The sequence below is a fragment of the Scylla paramamosain genome, chromosome 5 (assembly GCF_035594125.1).
Source record: "Scylla paramamosain isolate STU-SP2022 chromosome 5, ASM3559412v1, whole genome shotgun sequence".
NCBI lineage: Eukaryota > Metazoa > Arthropoda > Malacostraca > Decapoda > Portunidae > Scylla > Scylla paramamosain.
The window spans coordinates 30017556-30043712 of NC_087155.1; the positions used below are offsets into that span (position 1 = coordinate 30017556).

At 42.7% G+C, this 26157-nt stretch overlaps 1 protein-coding gene across 2 annotated transcripts in view; it reads right to left on the minus strand.

The window, feature by feature from the left end:
* The window catches only part of LOC135100814 (uncharacterized), a 186700-nt gene that overhangs the window by 103577 nt on the left and 56966 nt on the right, over positions 1–26157 (minus strand). The window contains exons 3-4 of one of the 2 annotated variants that reach the window (XM_064004161.1): positions 23771–23828; positions 14807–15172 (exon numbers count right to left, since the gene is read on the minus strand). In XM_064004161.1, coding sequence (XP_063860231.1) covers positions 14985–15172; positions 23771–23828 — 246 coding nt within the window. In that variant the 3' untranslated portion in view covers positions 14807–14984. Of the gene's footprint in view, positions 1–14806; positions 15173–23770; positions 23829–26157 lie in introns of those variants that run through there. The other variant, XR_010268927.1, reaches the window with a different exon arrangement.

Consider the following 26157-nt stretch of genomic DNA (forward strand, 5'->3'; position numbering starts at 1 on the left):
GCTATTGCACAGAAATAAATGTCTAAAAGGTTCAATTATATTAATGTGAACCTTTACCATGAAAACCAGTAATACAACACATACTTGAAAACAAACTAAGGAAAAAGAACACATTCCTACATGGCGACACAGTTTAGTCAAATTTTACATTGCTATGGCTATTAGATATAAAAGGAAAAGGATAGGAGGGATTATCAGCGTTGCCTGTCTTTATGGAAGCCGTACATCATTCATGCTAAAAATAAATAAATAAATAAAAAATAAAAAAATAAAAATAAATTCTACACCCCAACACGACTAAACAGCTTTGTGAAACTTCACTGCGCAACGACTGTTAAATGGTAAAAAGGGATTATTAGCGTTAGTCTTTATCATCAGGACACCCACGACTCCCCCCTCCCCAGGTAGTGAAGTCCCAGCCCGAGTGCACTTTTCCCTGTACTCAATGCAACCTGTATCTCGCATCTGGATCAGGTTGGAACAAAATCCCTATCAGAATTTTTGGTGTTTTTTATTATCTTTTATCCATTTACCAGTGACCAACATGTTTTAGGATTCGAACCGTGTGCTATACTCGCATAATCCACTCCAGTCCGCCATCAGGCCTGACACGTATTTAAAACAGTAGACTGAGTTTTCATGACGCTGATCCAACGCTGTTACCGAATTTTTCTTGACGCAAAACACGCAACAAAACATGGCCATGCGGAAAACCGGTTGATTAAAAGGCAATTGGCCGCCTTTCAATTGATTGTGTTTGTGGGGAGGAGGGGTGGGGGAGGGGCGGAGAGTCGAACCGCTGTCACGCCTAACTGCAGATGGCTGCCTTTATGACTGTATACATAGACCAAATAAATACCTAATGTGGCACTAAGACGCCATCTATCTCGTAACTTCCAGCATTTGAACAGGATGACAACGTTAAAAATAAATAAATATATAAATAAATAAATAAATTCCGTCAAACAAATTAATTTAAGTTTAAACCAATTAACTACGCATTATATTCATTTAATTGAAATATCACTTTATTGCTTCATTTCGCTACTTTTTTTTCACCAACAATGTATATCTACGTATTTTCATTCAATATTCTTCCACCAGCAAGGCCAGAAGCTTCACGATACCTTACTGGCTGAACCTTTAGACAATTCAATGTGTTACAGTGCCACGGATCCCTTTCGCTCACGTCCGAACATTGATATGGGCCAGGTATTAAACCAAAGGCGAACTAATCCTATCAATCTTTGTCTCTCTGTCCTTCTGTGTCTGTCTCCCTGCTAGTTCTCTCTCTCTCTCTCTCTCTCTCTCTCTCTCTCTCTCTCTCTCTCTCTCTCTCTCTCTCTCTCTCTCTCTCTCTCTCTCTCTCCGCCTGCTTCCCACTCCTCGCAACACGCACACAAAACACATAGACGAGTCGGCTTTCTGTAGAGTTTTTGCGCCGCCTCTTTGCAGAAGACGAGGAAGCTGGCGGTAAGGAAACGCGGAGAAATGTTGCGAGAGAGAGAGAGAGAGAGAGAGAGAGAGAGAGAGAGAGAGAGAGAGAGAGAGAGAGAGAGAGAGAGAGAGAGAGAGAGAGAGGAACAGACAAAACAAAACACAATCCTTCTGTTCGGGAGCACAACACAGGCAAGCAGAGGCAATGGATAGATTAAAACAAACAAGAGCAAATCATGATAAAAGAAGAGAGAGAGAGAGAGAGAGAGAGAGAGAGAGAGAGAGAGAGAGAGAGAGAGAGAGAAAAGGTGAAAGCGACTGACAGACAGACGTGCATGCAAACAGGAATCGGATTAGGGTGCAAACACGTGAGAAAAGCAACAGGAAGTGGGTGGAATACACACACACACACACACACACACACACACACACACACACACACACACACACACACACACACACACACACACACACAGGTAGAAAGCAAATGCAAAACAAAAGCCGTGGAAGAATCAGGCAAAGCTGGAGCAGGCGCGCGCACACACACACACACACACACACACACACACACACACACACACACACACACACACACACACACACACATGAATGCAGACTTATACATGAGCAAGCAAACAAAAAACGAACGAAGAGCGAAAGGTGAGCCACGCCTGCATCTAAGCAGGGAGGGAAAGGCGGGAAGGAGGAGAGGGGAAAGTGTGAGAGAGAAGAGAGGGGAAAGGGAAAGAGGGAGAGGGAGAGGAAGGGTCAGGGAGTAAGGCGGCATGCAAGAAACTCGACTTGTAAGTTGCGCCGAGGTAGAAACTTTTGGTATTAATGAAGAAGAATGAGGAAAGAATGGAGAGAGAGAGAGAGAGAGAGAGAGAGAGAGAGAGAGAGAGAGAGAGAGAGAGAGAGAGAGAGAGAGAGAGAGAGAGAGAGAGAGAGAGAGAGAGAGAATAATCCTAGCCAGAGAGACAATAATCTGATTGCTATACTGATTAACAATGAAATGGGTAAATTTTTTCACAGACTCCTGATTATTTACACATCTCTTCAACGAACTAGACACATTCACTGCATGATGCGATATTAAAACTGAAGAGCTCATCATTTTGTGAGTTCACTTAATTACACTAACGTTGACACCTTTTACTCTTCATTCTTATATTCCCCGCCTGGTGTTGCGATGCATCTGTTACACTCCTCCCTTCCCCTTCCGCACTCCTGAGTAAGCCTTTAATTTTGCACACAAGTCCCGCGCAATGCACACACACTGCACGAAGGTATTCACAATTAGCTAAAGGTGTATACGAACTACGTCCCTAAAATAGACGCCAAGGGGTAGTGAAAGAGATCCTGGGTTTATAATGCTTGGCCTGTCAGTCAGTTAGAGGAAGCTGTCAATATATACAATAATAAATCTTGACTTATGTAAATGAAAGCGTATATAAAGTCAAGAAATTTATATATGTCTGAAAAAATGTAAGTAAATAGGAGATTAAAAATGGAAATAAGGGAAAATAAAAGGATGCGACACAGAGTAAGGAAACAATAAGAAAACAGAAGACCAAAAATAAAGAAAAGTTGAAACGGAAGGAAGTGTTGGTGGAGGTGGTGGAGGGGAGCGGTGGAAGGAGTGAGGAGGAAGGTGAGAGGAGAATGACCTCACGCCCACTGCAGAAGAGCAAGAACAAGAACAAAAACAAAAACAAGAACAAGAAGAACAATAACAAGAACGAGAACAAGGACAAAACAAGAAGAACAAGGGAAAAACAAGAAGAACAAGATGAAATTAAAACAACAGCAACAACAACAACAACTCCAACACTACCACCACCACCAACAACAACAACAACAATTGGGAGGGAAATAACCTCACCCTTACACTGGGGAGGAACCGGAGGAAGAAAAATATGGAGAAAGAAGAATCAAGCTGAGGAGGAGAAGGAGGACGAGGAGGAGGAGGAGGAGAAGGAGGAGGGTGAGGAAACGAGGGCGGACATATTTTATTCACTGAGACCTCCACTTGCACTCAGTCTGTCGCGGCGGTGGTCGAGGAGCGGCGGTAAACACTTGACGGATCAGCAGTAGGAGGAAAATACCCGCAAAAATACCCTATGCAAAAATACTCCGCAAAAACACCCTGCAAACTTATCCGGTGTTAAAATACCCTGCAAAAAATACTCTACAAATATAATCTTCATAACTATCCAGCAAAAATCATGACTGGAGGTGCTACAGTAACCACAACTAAGTAATACAGGTAAGCTCTTAATGAACTTGCGTGTCAGTGCTCAAGGAATCCAGTATAGGGGAAAAAGTTGTCTATCTCGTTCCAGTAAGTTTTGATCAGATTAACTAAAGAAAGGCTCGTGTATTTAACTTAGAAATACAAAACCAGCAAGATCCTTTTACGTCTCATTAGTCAATAAATGTGTATAGAAAATAAACTATTTCTTTCTAGTAAATTTAAATCGATTAACGAAAGGAAAGAACTCTTGTATGACTCAGTATAGCTCAGAAATGCAAAATCAAGACAAATTAATAAGAGATAAACTAAAACCTCTCCCAACACGTTAATATTCGTAATCAGTAAAGCAAATGCAAAAAAAAAATAAATAAAAATAAAAATCTCCACCCCTTTTGGTTTGGACGCTTCGGTAGCTCTCCAAACAGGCCAAATAAACCATGTGGCGCCTTTAAGGATAATTAAAACGAGCTTGGCAATGCGGTGGTGACTCGCCCCCGAACATGCAAAGGACGCGCGTGAAAGGAACAATATTAAGTTTAATCTCCGGTTCAAAATTTAGGTCCGAATATAAATGTATTTCGAGAATGGTTACCTGAAACTGATTCGAGTTCTGTTGCACAGCGCGATCACCACCACCACCGCCGCCACCACCACCACTACCACCACCACCGAGCCCTCACATCACCACCACTACTATTTTGTGCAGTGATGTACTCTGAAACCTTCATTGTTGCCGATGATCATTATAACGATGATTGCTATTATTATCATTATTACTTTTCTTCTTCTTCTTCTTCTTCTTCTTCCTCTTATTATTATTATTATTATTATTATTGTTGCTGTTGTTGTTGTTGTTGTTGTTGTTTTTGCTGCTGCTGTTGCTGTTGTTGTTGTTGTTGTTGTTTTTGCTGCTGCTGCTGCTGCTGTTGTTGTTGTTGTTGTTGTTGTTACTGTTGTTGTTGTTGTTGTTGTTGTTGTTGTTGCTGTTGTTGTTGTTGTTGTTGTTGTTACTGTTGTTGTTGTTGTTGTTGTTGTTGTTGTTGTTGTTGTTGTTGTCGTTGTTGTTACTGTTGTTGTTGTTGTTGTTGTCGTTGTTGTTGTTGTTGTTGTTGTTGTTGTTACTGTTGTTGTTGTTACTGTTGTTGTTGTTGTTGTTGTTGTTGTTGTTGTTGTTGTTGTTGTTGTTGTTGTCGTTGTTTGTGCTGGTGTGGGAACACGCCCACACCCTCGCAGCCTGCATTCCATTCTCCGGGGTCCTGACGTGACCTGGCCGTGACCTGACCCGGCCAGCAACCACCCCTACGTCCACCCAGACCTCGGAGGTGGACATGCGACCCGTGGGCAGCTACTTTATCATTTTCTATGGTATTTTATTTTATTTTATTGATATACAGCAGCTTTACCACCGCATTTCTTTGGTCACCTCTACACAGAAGTACTAGAAGAAGCAGCAGCTCATATATTTCCTAGTACATGTTGTTGTTGTTGTCACCATACATAATAACCTGCCATAAGACTTCAGCTGTCCTCTTAATGGACATGAAACAAATCTTTTATTAGAAGATCCGCTATACCATCCTTTGCTTTCATACGGAAAATCGCTCGTGGAGACTTGTCATTAACGGCTGCTTAGTTTTCCTTAAGTTGAATCACCAAATTTTGGTGACGCAGCTCACAACTTAAATATAAATCTACTTCATGCGTTGCATTCTGATTTTTCTTTTTTTTTTAGTTCAAACACATAAAGCGTCATTAAGAAAAATGTGAATAGAGACACGAGTGTATAAGAATACAACTAAAAGTCATTATTGTGAGCAGGATTCCTTTAATATCAAGAGGGAGGCACCGCCCGACACATTCCGACAGAAACCCTTGCAATAGGAACCATCCTGGGGAGCAGAGGACGTTCGCCGTGGGAGAGGAAGTGCTCGCGTGGGACGGTGGGAGTTAGTTGGTCCGAGACGGGTTGGTGGAGCGGGCCGGTCCGGACACGAGCCAGGCCAAGGGGACCGCCCGCCGGACCTCCAACTTCCCGTGAGAAATGAGGCGAGTTTGGGAAGGAAGAGATAAATACAGGAGTTTTTGAGGAGCCCCCTTGGGAGGATGTGTCGGAGGAGGCTGGCGTGAGGGAGTTAGTGAAAGTTATGAGTTTTGTCGGAGTTTTACGAGGAATCGCGACTCAGCAGTCGAGACCAAGGAGCCTGACGCGTCCATCTGCTGCACGCGACTCCTAAAGCGCGATGAGAGAAACAGTTGCTGATTGTCGTCACGTTATCAGTGATTGATTCTGAGTGAGGGAACTGTTTTGCTTCACGGAACTCAACACGACGCCTCTCAGAAACATTCTCATTCAAGGCATTTTAACCCTTTGACGTCCAATAACAATATGACTCTTGTAAATTCATTTGTGTCACTCTAAATGATTTTACAGGGCGAAGTTTAACTACAGGGACTGAAAGATTTGACGTACTCAGTTACAAATTTTGCTGTCAGTCTTGCCTTAGAAATTGCACCCTAGACTTGTACCGAAGCATTTTACTAACCTTGAGGGTAAACAATAGTAGCCAATAGGTTGACAAAACAATGGACATATAACTACAATAATTTAATGCACATTCTTTTCCTCCCTATCAGCGTCGTAAAGAAAGCATTATTAAATCAGCGCATACACCTACGTATACAAGACCGCTTATTCATACGTGCTTCGAGTGACCGAACGGCAATACGTCAAATAAAGCAACAAGATCACAGACAACAAAAAGAGAAAATTCAAACAATCAAGATACAGAACAGTGGGAGCCGTTGTAAAGGAACATTACTGGGAATGACTGAGCTCCTCCTTCCAACCCGACGAGGACACCCAGGCAACACGACTAGCCCCGGACACCACGTGGCGCTCGAAGTCTAATAAAGAACATAAGCACTGCGAGTAATACGGTTCAGTTTTTGAGACTTAGTGATGAAAAATCTCTCTCTCTCTCTCTCTCTCTCTCTCTCTCTCTCTCTCTCTCTCTCTCTCTCTCTCTCTCTCTCTCTCTCTCTCCTGACAAGAAGACGGGTGATGTTATTTTCTATTTCCACGATGTTATTTCTTCCTTACATCCTCTGTTTCGTTTTTTACACCACCCTTTTGTAATGCAACGGAGATCAGACCTAAATTATTTCCGCCATGGGTACTCCGGGGAAGAGATTAACTCCGAGGGATATTTCACACTCTTAAAACCAAAACAGAGAGAGAGAGAGAGAGAGAGAGAGAGAGAGAGAGAGAGAGAGAGAGAGAGAGAGAACACACATATTTTACAGCGACATCAATTCACACAAAATATATATCACGCATTATTTAATCTGCTACTGGCGATAAATCTCTTCAAAATAATAGTACCGCTCCAGTGTTTCTAGACAAGAGCGAGGCGGCATGAATAAGGGAGAACGAAGGAGGATGAGGAGCTTGAGTGGGGGGGGAAAGAGAGAAAGGAAAGGAAGAAGGGTTGAAATGAAAGAGGAGACGGAGAGCAGGAAAGAGGAAGTGGGAAGAGGAGGGTTGAGAGGTACAGAGATCGGTGAGTCACAGAAGCGGCGTTAAAGGTGAAGCGAGGGAGGGGAGACACTTAAGAGGAAGAAGAGTTCCGGAGAGAGGAAGGAAGGGAAGGAAAGGAGAGGAAGGGTTTGGAAGGAAGAAGAGAAAGGGAGGTGTCAATCATTCTCATATCTTTCCCCATCCCTCCTCAACCTCTGTCTTATAAAAATGGGGAAAGTTCACAAGCACAGAAGGTAAAGGTAGGAAATTTTCACTCACAGTATAATGTTAAGGAGTCACAATCACTAAGGTACAGGGAAATCAATGAGGAATTAATGCACGTGTACTTAAACATCTTGGCGTCTTATCCTATTTGTTATGACATTCCTGGTACAAATTATCGGCGTTTTCAGGGATGCTTTCATGAATACTTACATTCCGAATCATCAACAAGGAAAGCACCCATGGGAATCCGATTAATTGTCTTCGTGGCCTTTGAAAACAGTCCTTATGAAAGATTCAAATATTTAAGAACAGACCCAAGGCAAGAAAATATAAAAGAAATTTCCTCGCAGCTCCCGAACCTTTCATCAAGAGTTGATCAAGGAATGCCGGCGGCTGTGACTTGTCCTGTGCGTGAGGTTTGAATGTTTGGGGAGTTGAGATAAGAATCAGGAGCTACTCAAGGTAATCATTCTCTCGTCAGGTGAATGGCACGCGTCTTATTCTTCCACGAGTTTACACATCAGAGAGAGAGAGAGAGAGAGAGAGAGAGAGAGAGAGAGAGAGAGAGAGAGAGAGAGAGAGAGAGAGAGAGAGAGAGAAGAGAAGAGAAGAGAAGAGAGAGAGAGAGAGAGAGAGAGAGAGAGAGAGAGAGAGAGAGAGAGAGAGAGAGAGAGAGAGAGAGAGAGAGAAGAGAAGAGAAGAGAAGAGAGAGAGAGAGAGAGAGAGAGAGAGAGAGAGAGAGAGAGAGAGAGAGAGAGAGAGAGAAAGAGAGAGAGAGAGACTCATTTGCCTTGTTGTGTCAGGTGCCAGATAGAAAATACATACGAATACAAAGTGACTAGTCCCAGAAACGTAAAATGAAAGAATAATCACAAAAAAAAGGAGAAAAGTAAAACAAAAGAATTCAAAGTAATGGCAGTTATGAATTTTTTGCCATCCTACATGTCTCAGCTCTTTCAATGTGTGTGTGTGTGTGTGTGTGTGTGTGTGTGTGTGTGTGTGTGTGTGTGTGTGTGTGTGTGTGTGGTGTGTGTGTGTACCCACATCCTTCACTCCACCACTACCAGTATTCCACTCCTCACCACCTCCCCACCCCCACCTCCCATTACGCGCTTCCATCACCCTTTCCGTGAGCTTCCTCGGCAAACAGTATTTTGTTTTCTCAAACTTGGACTCAAACTTGGCTTTTAATCAAGGGAGTGCATCGGCCCAGCACGTCTGAAGTCCGAGGGAGGCTTTGCACTCTACGTCTTTCCCTTGTGTTACCTCCACTTATAACCTTTTTTCCACTTCCTCACTCCACACGCTCCATTTCCACATTTCCAACTCCATTTACACTCCTAACTCATTATAACTCCTATTCATTCTCCCATAGCACCGTTTTTCTCCTCTCCTTACTTCTTCCTGTACTCTTTACGAATTTTATCACTTCCTATCTTTTCTGTTACTCCTTCCTCACTCGTACCTCCCGCCCCACCATTTCCCTCCCATCCATTCCATCCCAGAAAATCTCTACACAGCCTCCCAATAGTCCTTAGCACTGCCTATCCTTTACAGCAATCCCTCCCTTCCTTCCTCAATCATTTTCTCCCTCGCTTCCCCAATGATTCCCTCCCTCTGGCCCTCTTTCTCTTTCTCTCCCGCTTTCTTCGTCCTTTCTCCCCTCCTTTGCACCCTTCCTTCTCTCCCCAAAGCATTCCCTCCCTCCTCTCTTTTTTTCTCTATCTCTCACTTCCTCCTTTCCTCCAGGCTCTAGGCATTTCCTTCTTTCCTTATTTCTCTGTCTCCTCTTCTTACTCCTTTCCTCCCACACTTTCACTGTTCCAATTACCTCCTCTCTCTTTCTCTCTTCCTGCTTTCTTCCTTCCTTCCTTAACCTTGTATGTTTTTCTCCTATTCCTCATTTCCTCCTTCTCTTTCTCCTTCAAAATAATTCTTCTCTAGCCTTCCTTCTCTCTTCTCTCTTTCTTTCCTATCTTTCAGTCCCAGACGTCGCCCTCTTTCCCTCTTCCTCTCTTCGCCTCGTCCTCTGCTCCCGTGCACTCTTCTCAAACCGCTCAGGGGTTACATAAAGGGTCCTAATAATGGATGATGGAATAAGATGCGTCTCAGAATAAAAAGGTCGTGTGTGTATTATGTGTCGCGAGGCGGATGGGGACAATATTAACAGGATTTTGTCTATGTAGAGAGAGAGAGAGAGAGAGAGAGAGAGAGAGAGAGAGAGAGAGAGAGAGAGAGAGAGAGAGAGAGAAAACGAAATGGTAATAGAAGTGGTGGTGGTAGTGGTGGTGGTGGCGCTAGTGGTGGTAGTGAAAGTGGTGGTTATGGTGGTGGGATGGTGGTTGTAGTAGTAGTAGTAGTAGTAGTAGTAGTAGTAGTAGTAGTAGTAGTAGTAGTAGTAGTAGTAGTAGTACTAGGAAGAAGAAGAAGAAGAAGAAGAAGAAGAAGAAGAAGAAGAAGAAGAAGAAGAAGAAGAAGAAGAAGAAGAAGAAGAAGAAGAAGAAGAAGAAGAAGAAGAAGAAGAAGAAGAAGAAGAAGAAGAAGAAGAAGAAGAAGAAGAAGAAGAAGAAGAAGAAGAAGAAGAAGAAGAAGAAGAAGAAGAAGAAGAAGAAGAAGAAGAAGAAGAAGAAGAAGAAGAAGAAGAAGAAGAAGAAGAAGAAGAAGAAGAAGAAGAAGAAGAAGAAGAAGAAGAAGAAGAAGAAGAAGAAGAAGAAGAAGAAGAAGAAGAAGAAGAAGAAGAAGAAGAAGAAGAAGAAGAAGAAGAAGAAGAAGAAGAAGAAGAAGAAGAAGAAGAAGAAGAAGAAGAAGAAGAAGAAGAAGAAGAAGAAGAAGAAGAAGAAGAAGAAGAAGAAGAAGAAGAAGAAGAAGAAGAAGAAGAAGAAGAAGAAGAAGAACAACAACAACAACAAGAACAAGAACAAGAACAAGAACAAGAACAAGAACAAGAAGAACAAGAACAAGAACAAGAACAAGAACAAGAAGAACAAGAAGAAGAAGAAGAAGAAGAAGAAGAAGAAGAAGAAGAAGAAGAAGAAGAAGAAGAAGAAGAAGAAGAAGAAGAAACGCAGGAAACAAAGAAAAAGGAAAAGAAAAACAGGAGGAGAGCAAGGAGTAAAAGCTAAGAGTAGAAGAAGAAAGAAGGAGGGAGAGGTCACCAGCTGACGCCCCTTGATTGAGAGTCACTGTAATGACTTGAAGGCGGCACCACACTGCGCGGCATAACTCCCTTAAACACAACTTGGAGAACACTGCTCGGAGGACACTCACCCACACCCCACACCCCCCCCCCCCACACACACACACACACACACACACACACACACACACGAGCAGGTGACCCAGCCTCAAAAACAAGGCTCTCCCAGTCATGCCCCTAGACGAGTGCTGTTTGCTCAGGGTCTTCAAGTTTCCTGTGAAAATCTTGTACTCCTTCCCCGCCGTTCTGTTATCCCCAGCAGCCTGACTCCCCTTCCCCTGACACTTACCCAGTCCAAGGCTTGATAAAAGAGCAATTAAAGCATTAAAAAATCTTCTTCTTGGTCTTGCGAGGAGAAGATAACCTAGTTAATTTAAGAAAGATTGCCTTCCGTCCTAAGCTTATTACGGCGGCATTACAGGCCAAGTTTTGAGCAAAGTCTGAAGATTTTACGCGGCCAGCTCCCCTTGTTTGTGTATATTTCTTGGGGGAAGGGCCTGAGGGGTCTCTCTCTCTCTCTCTCTCTCTCTCTCTCTCTCTCTCTCTCTCTCTCTCTCTCTCTCTCTCTCTCTCTCTCTCTCTCTCTCGTGCGTGTCTCTCCTCATACATCCTTCTTTATTTCCACTCCGCCCCAGCACGGCCCAGCACGCCCTCCCTCCCCTCGCCACACGCGGCCTGGCCTTCCCTTCCTCCTCGGTACGTCATTGAATAAATTTTCGAGTAGTAATTCATATCATCGCTGACACTCACGTCTCCCGGGCTCCATTTCCGCGGCTGGTAATGCTGCGTGCCGTGTGGCGTGAAGGGCACGGCACATGCACATTCAGCACACGCATCGGCCAGCAAGGGATGGAGACGGCTTAGGGTAATGGATTACTTGACATGCGAATCGCAAAAATATGAGGGCACTAAAACACGTGTTAATGCATTAGATCTTCCCCGCAATTACCGCGGCATTAATAGCTTCTGTGCATTTCCCTATTCCTTGTATTTTGCATCAATATTTCATTGGTACACGAGATAACACTCACTCTCACATTTTCCATTACAACTTCCCCCGTCCTGACATAAGCAATGCATCATTCCAGCGAGATTTGACAATTATTGAATTACATTTATGCCCATGCAGCACACACACAAATTCTTTGAAGTTAAAATTATATAGGGATACACAATATCTATTAGTCTTTAAAATATTTCCTAATGGCAAAAGTTCGCGGCTTTCCCAAAATCTGTTCCGTCTTTAATGTTGAAACTTACACGCGGCTTCTCGTAAAACACACTTACAATGCTCGCCTTCACTATCATGATGGATTCTCCCCCGCGCGCTCCTCCACACATATTTTCCACTCAACAGCAATTTATTTTCCGAGAAACAGTGAGTGACCCTTTTTGACCTGCTACACACACGCCTAGGGGGCTGGGTTCTCTGGAGCTCTGGACTACTGGGTTGTGTTTCTCTTGAATTTGTAGTTCTGACGCTGTTACTCCGAGGCGTGTTTCTGGGACTAACACTCTCGGGGCTGTGTTTCTGGGGTTGTTTCTCTGGGATCTGTGTTTTTCTGGGCTGTTACTCTAGCATCTCTGGTATATAGGTTTGTGCTTTTCTAAAATTGCTTCTCTGGTGATTGTTTCTCCTGCTTCTCTGGATGCTATGTTTCTCTAGGGTCTGAGAGCCTGTAGGAGATTATGTGGTGGTAATAAAAAGCAAAGAAATCTTACACACATTACACTGAGGTTCTAGAAAGAGATATGGGTTGTGAAGGCTTGCCGGGTCTTCTGGGACAAGAGGGGGAGGATTCCTAAGCTCTTTAGATCGACCTTGGAGAATTTGGGGTGCGATCCTGGTGCGGAGCAAGGCCAGACGGGACAGGGCGGGGCAAGAAGCACTAACATCTCGCCCTAATTGTTCATACGATGATAATTAGCAGTTACTCAAGATTTACGACGAGCTTCTAATGACCTCAAGACGATTTAGGAAGCTAATTTTCCCGGGTTGGCCATGGGATGGGCCCCGCACGTCTTCAGCAATGCTCCGGCTGATGAAACATTTCCCGGCCCACGTCACTGCTGCTTTTAATTAGTCTCAAATACCCACGTGAAATACTGATATAATTCTGGTTTGGCATGAGTGCATCTCCCTAATTCCTGAGGCGGTAGAAATTGGCTTCCTCCTTCGTCTTTCCCACTTCGCACCAACGACTGGAGTTGCGATGCGTGATGCTCGATGTCATGCCTAAAACATATCTCCGCCTTACTTCGGAAATAAATAAATACATCGACTGCAATCACTGCCTTTCTAAATCCTCCTGACAACACAATGAGGAGTTTAAAGAGTTTCCTTTCCTTCTTTTCAAGCCAACTTCGGCCAAAAGTTTGGAAAGGTTTCAATACAGATAAAAATCATAAAACCCATCACTGCAAAATTCTTATTTCCTCATCGACGAACATTTGCGAGTGTGAATCAGAAACTCAGCCTCAAACTGCTTATCAGGGAATGCAGGAGCAAGTGCGCCGCGCGTTTCACATGCTAATGGCTTTGAGGGTGTCTGTCCACGCGGCGACGGCGAGGGAGGGGCGGAGGGAAGGGCTGGAAGCGGTATCAAGGCCTTTGGGAGAGGGAAGGTTGGGGTGCTGGTGACGATGTGCAATATGGAGCAGTAACAGAAGGAGGAAGAGAAACAGGATGAGGGAGACGGAGAAGAGGATTAGATGGAAGAGGAAGGAATAGACAAAGATGAAGAGCAAGAGGGTGCAGAGGAGTGGGAGAAAGAGGAGATATAATACATAGGAATACATTAGATGGTGAGATACCAAATCTATAAGAAGGATCTACTGAACTGCGTATTACTAGTGATAAAACACGTGTGAAGAAAAAGGGAGGAGGAGGAGGAGGAGGAGGAGGAGGAGGAGAATCAGACATAAAATGGGACAGAAAGATACAAATACAAAAACAGAGCCACACAGAATGCAAGAGAGAGAGAGAGAGAGAGAGAGAGAGAGAGAGAGAGAGAGAGAGAGAGAGAGAGAGAGAGAGAGAGAGAGAGAGAGATGCAGTAACAATTAGTAAAAAGAGGGAATGTGGGAAAGCAACAACATGAGGTTTTCTAAAGAGGGGAGAGACTCTGAGAATGAGCGAGGAGAGGAGAGGACTTGAGCGAGGTAAGGGAACGATGGGAAGGGTTGGGCAGGATTGAGAGATGCTTGTGGAAGGTTAAAGATGAACAGGAGACTTAGGGAAGGTCTGAGGGGTGAGGCCGAGTCTGGGAAGGTCGGAAAGAAATCACACAGCGGAGGGATGCCCGCCTCACTGCATTTGCTTATTGATTTGGAACCACCACATAAAAAGAATCAGCATTTTTAAGATTCATTACAGAGCTGAGTAATTACTCTTACTATATCATTGAGTTACCTTAGAAAAATAACAGGCTTCTCTCCAGTATCCATGTTCACGGTCACTTTTTCTTTTTCCAACTCTAAAATAATTTTGGTATAAAACATGGCGTTAAGAGGTGCTCAAGTCTTTATTATGACACCGGGGAGTATCTGTAGCACACGTGAATCACGTAAGACCATGAGATCTGCTGCAGGTAAAGAAAAACTCATGAATAAAACGCTTCTATTAGTGTCGCCTCCCTTTGCTTTCTGCCGTGCGTGTGTTGGCGGCTACCTGGAAACACACTGTTGACTGTCTTAAACAACATTACCTGCTGAATCCCTGTTGTCTCCGAGAACGAGCACCTTTTCCGAGCAGACCAGGTGGGCCAGACAGACATCTCCTACGATTACCTTGTTACCAAGCTTTACCTGGTTTTCTTGCCTCCCGACTTGAAATTCACGTCTCCCTCACTTTGTCTTTCCCATCCTCGATCCGTAGTTATTTTCCCCACCTTATGAAAGAGGCGCCAGGGGAGTGTGTTTACCTAATGGAATTTTTGCCAGTCTTCGCTAGTATTACATGCAAGGCGACGTTAACGAAAACATAATTAACTAGTTTTTGGCCGCTTCAGTAAAACTAAAAACTACGACTTTACACTAGACAGTTATTCTTATTAAGATTTTTTTTTCTTTCCCCCGCCATTCGTGTATACAAGAGATGTGTGATGTCTTGACCACTGTGTTGGAGGAGGTTAAAGTTTCTGAATGTGCGTTTCTTAGGCAGAGTAAATGGGATCTGACAGATATATTTAACTGATATAACGAATATAACAAGGGTGATGTAGACAAGACCATAAGGATCATTAATCCAGAAATGAGTGAAATTAACGAGTTCAAGCTTAGTAAAGTTATATTAAAAAAGGTATAAGAAGAGACTACTTCACAAACAGAACGGTTTTATACAAGACCCAACACGATTAGGTCTGATGACTTCTTGTAGCTTCCCTCAAGTTCCTGTCTTCTAATGTTCTTATCGTTACGCGTTTTGGTGAACAGACTCTATCACTTCCTCTTGGCCTCATCGGACAACGACTTGTGTACAGCCAGCAAGCTCCCTGCATTACGTCACGGCACCGAAGAGTGTGAAGTAGGTGTTCCTCTCGTACTGGAAGTAGTTATCGGCAAGGTATGGATCAACAATCTTCAGGGTTAGTAACAAACATATTAAAGAGACATCTCAGTAACTCCCGTGTGTTGACGAAGGAAAGGATCTTATTATAAGAACAGAAATGGAGAAAAAGGCATTACGACCAAATGGAGTGAAAAGCAAATATACTCTTCTATTTACTATGCTGAGAATAGACTTTTTCTTATTGACTCGCCAGCCATTTGCCAGTTATCAGCCGGCACGAGAGGGTAATATGAGGAATGCTGATGTTCCTGCAACGGGTTGTTAAGCAGCAATATTCAACAGTTCAACGGTAACAACGAAGAATCAACCTGACAAAATAACCCAGGCTGTTCCCTGCGTGTGTCCCAAGCTGGTGCCCAAGTAGTAGTCTACGTCCGGAGCGCGGGGAGGGAGGATGCCGAGAACACTGCTTCTTTATTGCTTGCGATATGCATGTATGAAGGAACCGTAACACACACACACACACACACACACACACACACACACACACACACACACACACACACACACACACACACACACACACACACACACACAGACAGTTTGCACCTGTGTTTATAGAGCAGTACCAATGTGCAAAAACACCGATATGTTGAAAAAAAGTTGCATTATTTCTTGGAAGTTCTTATCGAACAGAATTCCAATAAGTAAACGATGTGCCAACACACACGTGCACACACACGCGCGCACACACACACACACACACACACACACACACACACACACACACACAAACATGCTGCCGCCCGACGCGCCTCGCCCTGTCCGTGCCACCAGACACCACAACAAAATAACGCCCCTGAAGGCGCCGCGCACGGACCGGTACAGACTCAGTGCGATTCCCACCATGGTGCGAGCCATCAATCGATAGTATTTCCCTCCTAGATTAGACTTACCTTTAGGATTAATGTTAAGTTTTCCCCATCCCCTATGTACATTTTCAGTTTGTCAACTGCCTAAATAATAAACCGTTTATTATTATTATTATTATTACACACACACACACACACACACACACACATATATATATATATATATATATATATATATATATATATATATATATATATATATATATATATATATATATATATATATATATATATATATATATATATATCGGTATGAATGTAATGCTCCCCTTTGCTCCCTCCTGGGTGGATTTCTGTGTGGAACACCCGATCTACATTTCATCACGTGCATTATGTATGAATGAGCGGACGTTATTGCATTCCTCTCCCAGTGTGCCTCGTGTACGTACGTACAGATATACCTGTTTGTGTGTGTGTGTGTGTGTGTGTGTGTGTGTGTGTGTGTGTGTGTGTGTGTGTGTGTGTGTGTGTGTGTGTGTGTGTGTGTGTGTGTGTGTTTGAGGGGGCCTAGTGGTGTGTGTAGGTGTCTATAAGCAGATACACCTGCAGATAAGAGCAACCATTATAAGACTAAAGCGCTGAACGTGACCTCGGCCGCCCATGTCTGGCAGCAGGGAGGGGCAGGGACGGGGGGAAGAGGTTCTTAAGAATATAAGTGAAAAACTCTTTTAAGAAGAGAGAGAGAGAGAGAGAGAGAGAGAGAGAGAGAGAGAGAGAGAGAGAGAGAGAGAGAGAGAGAGAGAGAGAGAGAGAGAGAGAGAGAGAGAGAGAGAGAGAGAGAGAAAGCAATCCAGGCAGGACAGGGAGGAGAGGAGACTTGCCATCATATACGTCACTTTAAGACAGTAAGTTCAGCCTCCCTGCTCTGCCATGCTCCAGTCCTTGCATGTTCCTTGAAGGGCGCCGCAGGGAGGTGGAGGAGGGAGGCCCCACTAAGCCAGTTGGTGGCCACTTCCTTGCCGTCATTCACTGGAGCGTTCCTTCCTGCATCGTCTTATTAACTATTAATTTCATTTATTTTGTCTGGAACATTTGTGTCGACTTATTGATTTTGTATTTCGATGTTTTAATATTTAATGTATCCAAAGTCGATTCCATTATTCTTCATGTGTCAATTTTCTTTAAATACCTATTATTGTACGTATCGTTTCAACTAGCAGCTCTCGAGCTATTTTGGTCTTTAATGAACCAGGAATATCTACTGCAATGGATATTTCTTATTACCTTGCTATTACCCCTTTATTGACACGACTTCCACTACTCATACTTGTGTTTGAAAGTGTTCTTTCTTTTTATTGCTATGAGTATGTGATCTCTCTCTCTCTCTCTCTCTCTCTCTCTCTCTCTCTCTCTCTCTCTCTCTCTCTCTCTCTCTCTCTCTCTCTCTCTCTCTCTCTCTCTCTCTCTCTCTCTCTCTCTCTCTCTCTCTCTCTCTCTCTCTCTCTCTCTCTCTCTCTCTCTCTCTCTCTCTCTCTCCTACAGGATGCTATGGGCAGCGTGGAGGAGTCCCCGGCGCGTCACTCCCCACTGATCAGCATTCTGTTTGCGGGAGCGACAAAACTCACGCTTGGTATTGATCTCGCTGGTGACCTCTGGACCGGAAATGGTGTGAACATAATCAGATATTTGCTCTTCATCTTCGCACACTAGCTGCATTAATTCACCTTTCCTGCGCCTATTAACGGAGGCGTGGAGGTCTGAAATTCAAGCTGTGACGACCTGAGGCATTAGGTAATGGAGTACGCCTGGAGAACGAGGCTGGCTTTCCCTCCATCACCGTGACCAGCCTCGCCGTGAAGACAGAGCTTGTTACTGCTGATAGTCGTCCCTCAGCACACATCTGGATCATCCTGTTCATCTCCAGCCTACAATAGAGGCTCAGTATCAGGGGACGCTAGGCTACTCCAAGAGGCTGGGAACGGAACGCCAGGTCCACTTCCTCGACAGCAGCAGTGAGGCAGGACGAGACGAGAAGGGGGAATGAATTATGAAGATCCTCACAACGGTATGGTCATGTTAGCAGTGATTGTGAGCTTAGTCAGACAACGAGGAGAGCAATGGAAGGAGTTGAGAGAGAGAGAGAGAGAGAGAGAGAGAGAGAGAGAGAGAGAGAGAGAGAGAGAGAGAGAGAGACGGACAGACAGACAGACAGACAGACAGAGACCCACAGACCCCACAAACAGATAGAACGACTGACAGACCAACATGAATAAGCCAGTAAGCCACGAGAAGAGAGAATCACAAGCACACCAAAGCATATTCCCGCCATTCTTGAAAGACTTGGGTAATATTCACAAAGACTTCATACACTGTCTATACTGAGAGAATATCACACACTCATTAGGCATGCCGAATGTTGGTATGAGGAGGTTGCCAGCTATTACAGGAAGACGCGCCCGCACAGCCTTAGTGTCACCTTTGTTGTGGCATAAGCGAGGGAGGCTTCAGCATGAGCGATTCCTTGTGTCTGGGTGTTTGGAGGCAAGCAGATGAGGTGTGGTAGCGTTAGAGCGTGGCCGTGTGTGTTTATCCTGCCATGTTATAATGTGACTGCGTGCCGGGGGGGTTGTCGTGAGGACATGAACACGTGAAAGGTTTCGGTGTTAATACGACACCTACTGTATATGAAAGTGTGAGGGAGGAAATGAGAGTGTGGCTGACATGCTGGAGACGTGCGTATGCGTAGCGCCACATTAAGAACATATGAACACAAGAGAGCAAGGAGACGGCAATATTAAGCGATATAAAAATTTGAGATCTATTTTGGTGTCCTGGTTTGGGAGTGTATGATGGCGAAACGATATCTCCCACGCGTTATGTATTGGTAGAGAGAGTACGTGTGTGTGTGTGTGTGTGTGTGTGTGTGTGTGTGTGTGTGTGTGTGTGTGTGTGTGTGTGTGTGTGTGTGTGTGTGTGTGTGTGAGAGTGCATAGACCTCTTGACCTCTTGGGTAAGGTAATAATCATCATGACCCAAACTTAATCCTTGTTTACTCGTACTCAGCCGTCGTGGTCATGAAGTAGCCGATGCAGCTCTGGTCACGTGTGCATATGGAGCACGACCGACCAGCTGCACACCGGACACCTCATTCGTGGCACATAAAACATCTTAACACGACTTTCCTCCACGCATTCCTCTCCTGACACATTACACATGGAGCATTGATGATAACATGCACAGGTCACGCTCGCTTTCTTCCGCAAACAAAACTCATACAACACGTAAAAGAAAAAATAAACAGCCAAATTATTCCTGAGTACAGTCGACTTCCATTATCAGCGTGCATTTAGCGATCGAACCCAAACAAACACGAGACGCACCTGCCGCCACAGTGCTCAGGTAGTGAAGAGTCCCGAAGAAATTAGTTCGTATATCCAAACTAATACCGCAAGACCACTGGTGGGAGTTTCCAGTCAAAGTTAATTAAGTCATTGAGCGACGTCACTGGGGATTTGGCGCGGAAAGCCACGGGTCTGGAGGGAGGAAAGTGGAGGAGTTAAGTGTTTGTTGCTGCGGAGATCTGACCACCACCTGTCATCTGCAACTGTCGTCTCCACGGCCGAGGGAATGGGAAAGTGAAGGGAGGGGAGGGTGGAGGAGGTGGCCTAAGTGAGGAAGGGATGGTAACTGAAGGAGATGGTCATGGATGGGAGGAGAAAGGGAAGGCGAGAGGAAGGCTTTCAAAGGAGGAGGGAATGGAGCAGAGGATGCGTTGGGGGCTGTTTGGTATACTGTTTGGTGTACTGTCCCCGCACAGCATCGTGACTCACCTCAAAGGAATAATAATAGCGAGTCAGTGAAATGTGAAGTTATTGCATAAAGCTCGTGCGTAACGTGGATAGTACAGTTTATGGATGGGTCGAATGGCTTTGTGGCATCATTTCTCGGTGGAAGAGGTGGTGCTCTTTCAATGGTGCATATTCTCAAAATGTTTCGGCGCCCTCATCTCTACTGCTAACAAGTTCTAGTAGATGGTATGAGTATTTTGGGTGCTAAGGATATTTTCATGATTCCAGTAATAGTGTAACATGAATTCTGTATCATCTGGAAACGCTGAAAAGATCCTGGCAAATGATACCTGTAGCCTCTTAAAACTGTTGCAATGAGAGCTCACGACGTTTAGAAATGCAGACCTCCCTCCAACCTGGCGCCTTTATGACCTCGTTGTTTCGCAGCATAATTCAATAAAAAGCTACACGTTATGAAGATATCTAATTTAAGCTCGTCATGTCCCTCGCCCTCTCGTGTCCTGGTGACTCACTGACCTACTAGTGACCAGGGGAGAGATAAGAATGCTACCAGACTTGTTTTTTTTTTTTTTTTTTACTTCATACAGGAATTGAATCGTAAGTCTGTGGTGAACCTGGATAATCGCGTTATTCACTGATCGCACAAATAACCCATGATTTAAATGCTTACCGTTCTGAGTAATGAGGGTGTGATTCGAATTGCTGTGCCTTGAGTTAAACATTACAGCAAATAAAGAAAATCATAAACAAGTTATTGCCAAGAATATAGCTTACGTTCAAAAATCCTCTTTTCTCCTCCTCGCCTTGCTTCCCCGTTTTCTTTCCCTCTTTCTTATCTTCTCCTTTCCCTCCACGTTTCTCTCGCTTATACATTGTTTTTCACTCGCCTTTTTCCATGTACATTTTACCTCCTGTTTTTCTGTCCTCCTCTCTCCCTCTCCTCCATTCTCCCTCGTCTTTACTTTTTACCTCCCTTTCTCTCCGCCTTCCTACTTTTCCTCCGTCCTTCGTTTCCTTCTTTTCTCTGTGTCCCAACAACCTTTCATTGAAATATTGTTGTTTTCCAGACGCGAGACTCTGATCTATTGTTTCCCCGCAACACCCGGATAAGTTTTTACATCTGCCTCTCCCTCCCCCTCGCCCTTCCCACCTAGAGGCGCCGCCCACCAGCTTAGAAAAGGCGGGGCTTTATATTCCCCATAAAACGAAGCATCACTGAGGACACACACCCTTCCGTCACGCTCGTCTCGCGACCCTCTTCTCTCTCTTTCTCTCCTCTCCTGCAACGACTTACTTTTATACCTCGCAGTGGAGACAGGGGACGAATGGACTCCTTATTTTCTCTCTCTCTCTCTCTCTCTCTCTCTCTCTCTCTCTCTCTCTCTCTCTCTCTCTCTCTCTCTCTCTCTCTCTCTTGCTGATAATGCACTGGAATTGGAAAGGGATGAATTAGACTGATCGTCCCCTTCAGTATTTCAATGGAATGAGGTGTTGATGTGTGTGTGTGTGTGTGTGTGTGTGTGTGTGTGTGTGTGTGTGAGTGTGTGTGTGTGTGTGTGTGCTTTACTCTTTTTTGTGGTTGCTTTTACAGGCACTTATTATTTTTGTAGTAGTAGTAGTAGTAGTAGTAGTAGTAGTAGTAGTAGTAGTAGTAGTAGTAGTAGTAATAGTAGTAGTAGTAGTAGTAGTAGTAGTACTAAGTAGTAGTAGTACAGTAAAATCCCTCTTATCCGGCATCAACGGGACCGCCGACATGCCGGATACGTGAATATTGCCGGTTACTTGAATAGAAGTGAAATTATGTCCACAATCACCACCCTATACTCACGCATCTTACCATAACAAAGATCAGCTGATCTTAATCAGCAGCTGATCTGATCAGCTGCTTAAGTGTAAGCACAACACGCTTCCTCTTTTCTACAACTTTAGGCATGATGAAGGCGTCAGGCGATAAACAGTGCACACGCGGGACTGAGTCACTGAGTAAACACAGTGCAGTGGGCCGCGGGTGGCGCGAAGCAGTGTGCTCTGGTGGCGAGGGGACAAAGTATGCCTCGCGCGGGAATTTTAATCGATTTTATGAGTACACATTGATTTTTTTATTGATTTTAAGGCTCGGGGAAAAAATGTGCCAGATACTTGAAGCTGCCGGATACTCGAATGCCGGATGAGAGGGATTTTACTGTAGTAGTTGTTGTTGTTGTTGTTGTTGTTGTTGTTGTTGTTGTTGTTGTTGTTGTTGTTGCTACTGTGTTGCTGTTGATGTTCTTACTAATATTATTATTATTATCATCATCGTCATAATCATTATCATTATCATCACCATCTGTACCTTCTACACTCCCGCCGTGATCGCCTCTGTATGCTGCCAGTGTCCGTGTTGTCTGTGTCTGTTTGTGTGTTTTTTGTCGTCTCCGTCGCCAGAGTTATTACAGGATTCCACAAAAGTCTGGAAAACTTCACATGGTTTTTCTTCCATACGAGGAACAAAAGGAAATAAAACATACATACATGTACGCTTACAGCGAGCAGTCACGCGCACACACCCGCACCTGCCCCACAAAACATACATAAATACATACATACATACATACATACATACATGCATGCATACATATTCCGCATCCGTACACGCAGAACATACAAATCATAAAAATTACTCAACCTCCATCAAATCACACACACACACACACACACACACACACACACACACACACACACACACACACACACACACACACACGACATGCAGATCTCACATTATTCTTCTTGACAATCCCAACGTAAGAATTCTGGAAAACATGGCGATTCCTAAAACAACATCCCTGCCCCGTCCCTCCCTTCCTCACCCTGGCCCCGCCCTTTCCTCTCCTCCCCCTTCTTCCCTCCCTTACTCTTCCTCTCCCCTCACTGACCCCGCCATCTTCATTTTTTTATTTGCTTTTCACGCTTTTCCATCTAATTCTTTCTATTCTATCCTCCCCACTCACTAGTTTATTTCTTTCCTCCATCCCCCGTTCTATAATACTTTTCGCGTTACCACTTCATCCTGCGCCACCCTACCTGCTTCACCCCGCCCCTTCCACCCTTCAACCTTCCATTTCACCCACTCCACCTAGCCATCCAGATTCCATATAACCAAGTATTCGTGTTACCGTCTCAGATTTCTCGATATCTGGTCGAAAACCTAAAAAAGTTTGCTAAAAATATCAGAGTTTTATTTTCGATGTAATAACAGAAGCTGCCAATAGTGAGCCGACTAGATTTTTTTTTTTTTATATACGATGAAAAGAGTAAAATTTTTAGTAAGGAAACTGTTTAGCTGTAGAAATGAAACGCGAGCAATCTCTTTATAAGCTTAGACTAAGAAGATTAAATGATACAGTAAAGGGCCGGGAAGAGACGGAAATGAAAATTTAATACGGATGCAGTAGCGAGAAGTATGACAAAAAATGTATTCGCAGTAAGAAAACTCGATGCGTTTTCCAATAAGCTTGTGTGTGTGCGTGTGTGTGTGTGTGTGTGTGTGTGTGTGTGTGTGTGTGTGTGTGTGTGTGTGTGTGTGTGTGTGTGTGTGTGTGTGTGTGTTGTTACGTTTTTGCTCACATTTATGCTGCCTGCTTGTCTGTCTGTCTGTCCATCGGTTCTTTTCTTTCTGAGTCTGTTTGTATGTCTGTCTGCTTGTCCATCTTTTTTTATATACATGCAGGAAGCTGGCCAAGGGAAAAAAGGGAAAAAGCTCCCTATTTTCCCTCTCCCGAGAATTTAAAAAAAAAGTCAACCAGAGGGGAGCCAATATGGTAACCAATTTATATGCATTATATGTACGTATGTATGTGTGTCTGACTTTGGTGTTCATACAGTTGTCTTAGTGTATGTCTTTTTATGTTGCTTTAACCTAACATTACCAAGTATTAGTGGAAATATCTTAGTATACGTATATCACTTACTTTGGTCAGCTGACGCCTGATCCGTGAAGCCCTGGGAATGGCCGGTCAAGAGAAGCATCTAGGGGAAAAATTATATTAGATCAGAGCATAGAAAAACGTATCTACTATAGACTATATAAATCAAATGGAATTCTTTTTTTACGTGTCAAGGACTCTGGCCAATAGAGGAAAAAATATAAAGAAAAGAAAGACGCTCTTTTTGCTGCTCCCAAGTTGAAGATTAATAAAGTGTTATTCGGTTTAATTAATATATATATATATATATATATATATATATATATATATATATATATATATATATATATATATATATATATATATATATATATATATATATATATATATATATATATATATATATATATATATATATATATATATATATATATATATATATATATATATATATATATATATATATATATATATATATATATATATATATATATATATATATATATATATATATATATATATATATATATATATATATATATATATATATATATATATATATATATATATATATATATATATATATATATATATATATATATATATATATATATATATATATATATATATATATATATATATATATATATATATATATATATATATATATATATATATATATATATATATATATATATATATATATATATATATATATATATATATATATATATATATATATATATATATATATATATATATATATATATATATATATATATATATATATATATATATATATATATATATATATATATATATATATATATATATATATATATATATATATATATATATATATATATATATATATATATATATATATATATATATATATATATACAACATGAATTGTTATAATACAGTAAATGCGTAATTTGGAGACATAATTATTGTAAAGGAAATGTGTTGAACCATTACTGTGCTATTTGCTGTTGTAATCAATAAGGAATTAGTCAAAGTGCTTGCTGGTTGACAGAGGTTAGATAGCAAGCGTTGGCAAATAGAACAATTTAACAAGTGTTCGTGGTAAAGCACGAACAGAGGAAAAATACGGATCCCATTCAGCGAGGCAGAGGGTCATCCACTCATGCCACCACAGGGAAGGGCGACGCACGACTCAAGAGTGTAAATAGCGAGAGAACATGTTCTTTTGACTTCACGTTCTGACTAGCAGACCTCCGGGTGATACGTATAGCAGAGAGAGAGAGAGAGAGAGAGAAGAGAGAGAGAGAGAGAGAGAGAGAGAGAGAGAATGATATCAGATAGACAAAAAGACAGACAGACAGACAGACAGACAAACAGAGATGAAGAGATAGAAGAGCAAAAGCAAAGATTAACGCAGACGAGAAAGCAAACAAGGTAAAGAAATTCTGGCAATCCCACAAAGCAATCACACAAAAGGGCAGCGCTTCACAGAGTTGGAGAAAGAGAGAAAAAAAATCCAATTAAGGAATAATAGCTTAGCAGACTAGAAAAAAATTACTTTGACTTCCTCCACGTGTACCAGATTTCTTCAGAGAATGAGAACACGTATTTCGTAAGATCTGAGCTGCACCTACAAAATGCCTCGTCACGTATTCAGTTGCCCCAAGAGATGATGCCGCAAAGTCAAGTGAATTTCAAGATTATAAACTAAATATAAATTGATACATGGAGTTACAGAGTTTTATATTACATCTCAAGGATTAAGAAAAATTTAACGACCTCCTTCTGAGTAGAGGTGTGATAGGTTCAAGTAGTTACTGAATCTTTACTTGTTTATTTATTTACTTTACTTTACTTGTCTTTACTTGTTTATCTATTCATCTATTTATTTTCTTTACCTGTAACATTTGGTAGAACATCACATAATTCTTTTGGCCAAATGAACATTTCTCCTCATCTCTCAAAGCATTTTACAGTTCCAGTGCCTCATTGTAGTCCGGGAACTGTTCAGTGATGCTTGAGTTTACCACCAAGACCTGGAAACACACTTTTTAACGAGACTAACACATGGTGGAGGTCCTTCTCCCGACAACACATGGAATACAACTCCAGAAGAAAACGCAACACTTACACTACACTTCCTTGATAAGCAAAAGAAAGCTATGGCTACCTTAATATATCCCAGGCTGCAATGTCAACCTGCCAGGAGGGACAAGTGTAAACAAGAGACAAATGACTCGATACCAGCAACAGATTCGTGACGTCAGAAGGCTGATACGTCGTGCACAGCGAGACAGATGGCCGAGACGCAGGTACACGCCAGCAGAACGACCCCCGCCACGACTACCGACGCTGAATGAATTGCTACACGGGGAGAACAGAAGCAGGCGGGAGAGAGAGGAAAGGGAACAGAAAGAGAAAGAGGAAGAAGGATGAGGATGAAG